This window comes from Sinocyclocheilus rhinocerous, unplaced genomic scaffold (genome assembly GCF_001515625.1).
Source record: "Sinocyclocheilus rhinocerous isolate Xijiao unplaced genomic scaffold, SAMN03320098_v1.1 scaffold2032, whole genome shotgun sequence".
Taxonomy (NCBI): domain Eukaryota; kingdom Metazoa; phylum Chordata; class Actinopteri; order Cypriniformes; family Cyprinidae; genus Sinocyclocheilus; species Sinocyclocheilus rhinocerous.
The window spans coordinates 736,885-744,656 of NW_015634013.1; the positions used below are offsets into that span (position 1 = coordinate 736,885).

General features: G+C 39.5%; 1 protein-coding gene across 1 annotated transcript in view; it reads right to left on the minus strand.

Annotated features, from left to right (window-relative positions):
* Positions 1–898: 898 nt before the first annotated feature.
* The window catches only part of LOC107745014 (deleted in malignant brain tumors 1 protein-like), a 15,484-nt gene continuing 8,610 nt past the window's right edge, over positions 899–7,772 (minus strand). Inside the window, exons 9-20 of the mRNA XM_016558851.1 lie at positions 6,788–7,080; positions 6,386–6,700; positions 5,871–6,182; positions 4,863–5,044; positions 4,421–4,463; positions 3,348–3,896; positions 2,856–3,158; positions 2,668–2,739; positions 2,193–2,507; positions 1,898–2,107; positions 1,716–1,799; positions 899–963 (exon numbers count right to left, since the gene is read on the minus strand). Of these exons, the coding sequence (XP_016414337.1) occupies positions 899–963; positions 1,716–1,799; positions 1,898–2,107; positions 2,193–2,507; positions 2,668–2,739; positions 2,856–3,158; positions 3,348–3,896; positions 4,421–4,463; positions 4,863–5,044; positions 5,871–6,182; positions 6,386–6,700; positions 6,788–7,080 (2,743 nt within the window). The remainder of the gene's footprint in view (positions 964–1,715; positions 1,800–1,897; positions 2,108–2,192; positions 2,508–2,667; positions 2,740–2,855; positions 3,159–3,347; positions 3,897–4,420; positions 4,464–4,862; positions 5,045–5,870; positions 6,183–6,385; positions 6,701–6,787; positions 7,081–7,772) is intronic.

Consider the following 7,772-nt stretch of genomic DNA (forward strand, 5'->3'; position numbering starts at 1 on the left):
GGCTATATACTATGAATAATTTACTGGAATGCACTAAGAATCTCTTGTTTTTCTCCCCAAATTCTAACGTCTCTTTCCAGGTTTGTTTTCACATGGATGCTTTAAAATGCAATCGTAATTGTCTCCCCTTTTCACTTCTACTCCTATCAGATGTGTTTATTAAAATGTTTCTAAAGCAGTTAAATACAATATTTGTTATCTGTTAAAATGTCAGAAAACACCTGGAAATATTATTGCTCGCTAATATTAATGAACATTTTTAAGGCAAGGCCACGTATGTATTACTACAGTGACATTTAACACGAGCATGATATTCTTGCAGAAATAATCTAGCTTTTGGTGTTATTCATGGTATATTGAAAGTAATATGTTAATACTTTTACACTTTTAAATTTACTTTTAATTATTAATGGTTTAAGGGTGAGTAGACGTCACCTCATTGTAAAGGTTTCACTGATTGTTTACAGTGTAATCATGGTAAGTTTCTCACATGATTTGTGCAAAGCTTCATGGGATGCAGGAAAAAGGTGGATACTGTAGTTCCAGGCATGCCTTAACCGCATTACCAAAGACTTTAGATATTCCAAGATGGTGCACTCCTATTACTTATGGATGGGAGAAAGCGACTTGCCTCATAGTCTACTATGCTATCAATGGCTCAAGCCTCCGTTACAGCGGAGTAATGGGGTAAGAAGTGTAAAAAATTAGTCCTACACACAAGAGCGTTTTAAGGACAAAAACCTGACGAATGTCTTGAAATACATCATCTGAACAATGTCTTGATGTGTGGAATAATTGACTCCGGTCAGTTGAATTATTAGAAAATAATGCAGACATGAGGTGAATGTTTTCAATTAATTTCAAATTTCTCTATGTTACATTATTACATTTTATTCCTCTAACCTGAAAGAAACTCATCCACATCTTCGTACCCAGAGTGCTGTTCTTCAGAAAAGACACTTCCTGTTATTGGGAAGCAGAACCATAGACATAATAAATACCTAGACGCCTCATTGGCTGTTCGACCGCACGTCAACGTCGCCGCCATATTGGTGAAGGCAACTCTCCATAACTCTCATATCGGGACAGGCGAAAACATACCTGACTCGTCGGCAGCTTGGGCATCTACAAACCGTCGCACAATAATAAAAACAGACCTCGGGGTATTATCTTTCACAGGTAAGACTGAACAGTTGTTTCTGTATGTTTTTTGAAAACCGCAGCTCCCCCGTTTACCTCCATTTATTTTTAAGGCAGTCTTGCCTTCACAAACATGGCGGACACGTTGACGTATCGCAGCAACGACTCAAAGCGGCCAATGAGGCGTCTAGGTATTTATTATGTCTATGAGCAGAACCACAGAAATATGTTTACAATCACAAACCTCTGGAACATATAACACTATATTATTTCAAATGATATGTAAGGTCACATCTTTACAAAAATGAACCATGGTTATTGTAGTTAAACCATGGTAACCACAAATGAATCATGGATTTGCTACACTAACCATAGTTTAACCATGGTATATGAAGTTAAACTGTGGTTATACAAATGGCAATCAATCTGCCAAAAACACTAAACTTTTACTATTATAAAACTATGGTTAACTGGTAAGTGCACAAATGAATCAATGTGATTTACTCCACTCACCACTCTGAATGAAGTAATACTCTGTTGATCTCAACACATCAGACACTATGACAGTTACTCACCCCTCTGAGTGAAGTGATTGTGTCTGTGTTGAATCTCCTCATAAACATCCTCAGTCGTCGTCCTGTGTCTCCTCTTAGAGAGAGCTGTGAGTGTAGACAGACAAACCTGCTGTCAGTTCACAACACATGACTGATCACACACTGAATAAGACACAATATGACAGTCTCTGGATCTCTCCTACCTCTCCTCATCACTCTGTTCTGCTGAATCAGTATAAGCAGTGGCACTAAGAGCAGTAAGAGCACAACTCCCAGAACAATCACAAGCACTGGGGGGACGGAGAGAGACGCTGCTGGAGGAGTTTGTGGAGGAGAGACTGATGTTGAGCGCACTGGAGGAGAAGCTGTTGTTGTTGTGGCAGGAGTAGAGGACACTGACACATCTGTAAAATCTGTCAAACACACAAACACATTCAAAATCATGATTGTCTTAAAATCGCCTAAAATTAATACTATTTGTTCGTGTTTTGCTGTGACCTGCACAGGTGAGTCCAGCATGCTCTTTGTGGGAGCAGTCAGTGTGGTTTTTCAGGGAGAGAGGACAGTCCCACAGGTGAATCTCATTCCCTCTGCACTCGACTCTGTTCAGCCACACAACACCTTCACCAGCACCAAAGACTGAATTCCCATCAGCCCTCAGTGCTGCTCCACAACCCAGCTGCCTGCAGACCACCTGAGCATCGCTGATGTCCCACTGATCATCACAGACTGAGCCCCACACAGCGTTATGATACACCTCCAGCCTCCCAGAGCACCGGCCCTCCCCTCCACTCAGTCTGAGAGGAACATGATCTAAAACACACACATCACAGACTCATAGACAAATTACTGGCCAACAGATTAATGTTAAAATGCTGGCACCTGCAGTAGGGTATAGTGTGTGGAGTGAAAATAAGACAGTAACATAAAATACAACAGAGTTGTGATGCTCTTTTCCATCAAATAAATTTACCTGAACACTGTCTCTGGAGGGAAGATGTGGGGCATGAGAAATAGCTTCTAGGGGACTCATGACTCTCCTGTTCTGTAGTCACAAGTTAATTCAATATTATATGTATATACTATATTTCATGCATTTACTCAAAGCATTAAAATTAAAGGATTACCGTGGTATTTTTTGACTGAAGGAAAATGTCTCACCTGAGCAGGTGATTGCGGCCACTTCATCTCCAACGCAGTCATTCTGTCCCCACGGTAAAGATGGACACTGCCACAGATTTGAATCATGTGGTCGACATGTTACTTTATCCAGCCAGTTAGGAGCTGATTTCACTCTTGATATTGAATTAGAAAAATCACCAGATCTTCCACAGTTCAGCTCTTGACAAATCATACTTGCTGTGTCTCTGTCCATGTGGTTCCAACACATATTACCCCAGGATCCATTGTAGAAAACCTCCACATTTCCTTCACAGCCCTCGGTTAACCTGATCTCTTTAAACTCTAGACAGAAAAAAACACATTTTAAAATCACAAAATAGAAAAATCTGAACATTATGGGCATGTGAATGTGTTGTTGAAATATCTCATAATCTTATTTAAATTTTGAGTTTAAATAAAAAAAATACATATAAATAAACATATAAAAATGTATAAATAAATATTTGCTATTGTTAATTGTTCACAGTTTACCTGAGCACACGACTCCTACATCCTCCTTGTGCTGACAGTCGTGTTTTCCCCAGCCTGGAGAAGAGCAGCTCCACAGGGACGTCTCATTCCCCTCACACTCCACCTCATCCAGCCATATGGGTCCAGAACCAGGACCAAACCAGGCTGGTACCTGCTGGTTACTGAGGGCCACTCCACACTGCAGCTGTCTGCACACCACATGAGCATCTTTAATATCCCAGGAGTCATCACACACTGTCCCCCATGAGCCGCTGTGAAAAACCTCCAGCCTCCCTGCACAGTCTCCCCCAGAACCCACCAGCCTGATGGACCCGCGACCTGAGCCCGTCACACACTCATGACTGTGTTCAGGACTGGATGAAGAGGAGCCGTAGAAGTTCAGCACAGAGCCACAGCCCAGCTGTCTGCAGACCACAGAGGATTCAGTGAGACTCCAGGAGTCCAGCAGAACTCTCCTCCAGACCTGACGGATGAAAACTTCCACCTGCCCCTCACACTGTCTCTCTCCAGACAACCGCACCAGACCATCATGAAGAGCCAGAGAGGAACCTGAAGAGAAGAACTGTTTTACTAAAATATTACAAGTCTGAGAATACGATTTACATCAATAATACATTTTACATAATAAGAAATAAATTCAGAAATGAATAACGAGAGCATTAATATTTCAGTCTGAAATGAATGTTTGAAAAATACATGTAGTGAGATGAAATATTGCATTTTTATTATTGAGTCTCAGCAGCATAATAAATCATCATCAGTAAGTACTGAAGCTCCACTCTTCCAGAACAAGAGTCTGAGCCATTTATCAGTCTGAGATCAGTGTAACCTGGACAAAAACAAAAAAACAAACCTTTTGTCATTACAAGGCCCATTACATACAAAAACAGTATCTCTCATATAACATATGATTGAGAAAATTCTTCTCTTTATATGTGTGACATTGTCAAATAGTTCTTTACCATTCAGTAACAATGCAAAAAATAAACTACTTAGGGGAATACCTTTTGCAATAGAATATATTTAAAAGTATAGGTTACCCAAAAATTAGAGTTCTGTCATCATTTACTCACCCTCCACTTCTTCCAAACTTGAATGAGTTTGAGTTTCTTTCTTCTGTTAAACACAGAATAAGATATTTTGAAGAATGTTGGTAACCGAACAGTCGATGGTAGCCATTGACTTCCATAGTACTTTTTTTCATTACAATGGATGTCAAGGCCCACCATCAACAGTTTGGTTACCAACATACAGGTTTGGAACAACTTCAGGGTGAGTAAAGAATCACAGAATTTTCCTTTTTGGGTGAACTATTACTTTAAGATTGATTATAGTAAATCTTACATTACAAATAAATGAAGAGACACTGAATATTGCTTCTTTACCAGAACATTTCAAGCCCACATTATTGTCACTGCTGCAGTTGTGTCTGTGTGATGATATTGAACAGAATGAAATCTGAGACTCATTTCCTCTGCACTGAATCTCTTGTGTCCACATCTGAGTGTCTCCTTTGCCAAAAGCAGCTGCTCCCAGCACCTGTACAGGAGCCCCACAGTCCAGCTCTCTACACACAACCTCTGCATCCTGCTGGTCAAAGGCAGCGTCACACACTGACATCCACGTCTGATCATGAAGTATCTCTAGCCTCCCAGAGCACAGGTGAGATCCAGCAGCAAGTCTGGAAGGCTTATGACCTGTTTATATTGCATGAAGCACAGTGCACAGTAGAGAAAACACACACATAATACAGACGTAATGCAGATAAAACATGTAACAATACAGCTATATTAGTATACAAGAAGTTTTCCACATAAAACACAATAATTATTTGCATAAACACAAATCCATGGTCAAGAAGTAGGGAAAAATGCTTAATGCTTAGAAGTACACATTATTTACCTGAACAGATGACCCCCACATTTGCATTGTGAGTACAGCTATTCATGCTCCATCCTGATGACTTACAGTTCTTCAGTGTAGACTCTGATCCAGTACATAATACAGCACTCATCCAGACTGGTCCCGATCCTTGCCCAAAGCCATCATCAGTCAGAGCATCTACAGGTTCTCCACAGTCCAGCTCTCTACACACCACTGCAGCATCAGCCAAATGCAAAAAATAAACTACTTAGGGGAATACCTTTTGCAATAGAATATATTTAAAAGTATAGGTTACCCAAAAATTAGAGTTCTGTCATCATTTACTCACCCTCCACTTCTTCCAAACTTGAATGAGTTTGAGTTTCTTTCTTCTGTTAAACACAGAATAAGATATTTTGAAGAATGTTGGTAACCGAACAGTCGATGGTAGCCATTGACTTCCATAGTACTTTTTTCATTACAATGGATGTCAAGGCCTACCGTCAACTGTTTGGTTACCAACATACAGGTTTGGAACAACTTCAGGGTGAGTAAAGAATCACAGAATTTTCCTTTTTGGGTGAACTATTACTTTAAGATTGATTATAGTAAATCTTACATTACAAATAAATGAAGAGACACTGAATATTGCTTCTTTACCAGAACATTTCAAGCCCACATTATTGTCACTGCTGCAGTTGTGTCTGTGTGATGATATTGAACAGAATGAAATCTGAGACTCATTTCCTCTGCACTGAATCTCTTGTGTCCACATCTGAGTGTCTCCTTTGCCAAAAGCAGCTGCTCCCAGCACCTGTACAGGAGCCCCACAGTCCAGCTCTCTACACACAACCTCTGCATCCTGCTGGTCAAAGGCAGCGTCACACACTGACATCCACGTCTGATCATGAAGTATCTCTAGCCTCCCAGAGCACAGGTGAGATCCAGCAGCAAGTCTGGAAGGCTTATGACCTGTTTATATTGCATGAAGCACAGTGCACAGTAAAGAAAACACACATAATACAGACGTAATGCAGATAAAACATGCAACAATACAGCTATATTAGTATACAAGAAGTTTTCCACATAAAACACAATAATTATTTGCATAAACACAAATCCATGGTCAAGAAGTAGGGAAAAATGCTTAATGCTTAGAAGTACACATTATTTACCTGAACAGATGACCCCCACATTTGCATTGTGAGTACAGCTATTCATGCTCCATCCTGATGACTTACAGTTCTTCAGTGTAGACTCTGATCCAGTACATAATACAGCACTCATCCAGACTGGTCCCGATCCTTGCCCAAAGCCATCATCAGTCAGAGCATCTACAGGTTCTCCACAGTCCAGCTCTCTACACACCACTGCAGCATCAGCCAAATCCCAGAAATCACCACACACTGTTCCCCACTGACCTCTATGAAGAACCTCCACTCTACCAGCACAAGGACTGTTACCATCAACCAACCTCACATTCTTTCTATCTAAGTCACAGAAGAATACAAAGAGAGACTATGAGTAAAATGTGGAATATTAAAAAGATATTACTCTCATTTTACTTTATTCCTTACCAGCACAGAACAGCCCCTGGAAATTATCATCTGAACAATGGTTTTTATAAAGGGATGTTGGACAGAGGTGAATCTGAGACTCATTTCCTCTGCACTGAATCTCTTGTGTCCACATCTGAGCGTCTCCTTTGCCAAAAGCAGCTGCTCCCAGCACCTGTACAGGAGCCCCACAGTCCAGCTCTCTACACACAACCTCTGCATCCTGCTGGTCAAAGGCAGCGTCACACACTGACATCCACGTCTGATCATGAAGCATCTCTAACCTCCCAGAGCAACTGGAGTTTCCAATTAGTCTGGCACCTGAAGTAGGAAGAGATAAGAATTCGCCTGTCCTGCATGTGTTTTAACTGTGGGGGAATTCATCCTCATGTTAAACCAAATCCTTATGAATTCCTTTCTTTTCATGGAAGACAAAAATGGAGAATATTTAAAGAAAATCCTGGCCAGTCTTTTCAATATAATGCAAGTGTATTAGGTAGTGTATTAGGACTGGGGCTGTCAAAGCACCAAAATGAAAAAAAGAAAAGAAAAAGGTAACACTTTATAATAACTTTCATTAATAAATCATTAACAAACATTATATAATGTTTAACTAATCATTACTTAATATATATTCACAAATCTAGAAATTAATCATTACCAAATGATTAACAGATCATTAATTAAATTTAAATTGAAATGCTTACAAATGTCATTAAAAAAAACTAAAAAAAACTAATGATTTTGACAGATGGTTTACAATGATTAAAAGCTTCATTAATAAATCATTAACAAACATTATACAATGCTTAACTGATCATTAGTTAATGTTTACAAATGTCATTCAACTTTCAATGCGTTTTGAAAATCTACAAAAGATTTTAACAGAAATTACACAATGATTACAAGTTTATTTGTTAATGTACTGTTGAATGTTTACAAGTGTCATTAAACTTCAGTTCACATATTAGCTAATGCTCATTTTTACATTTACAATTGTTGTGAA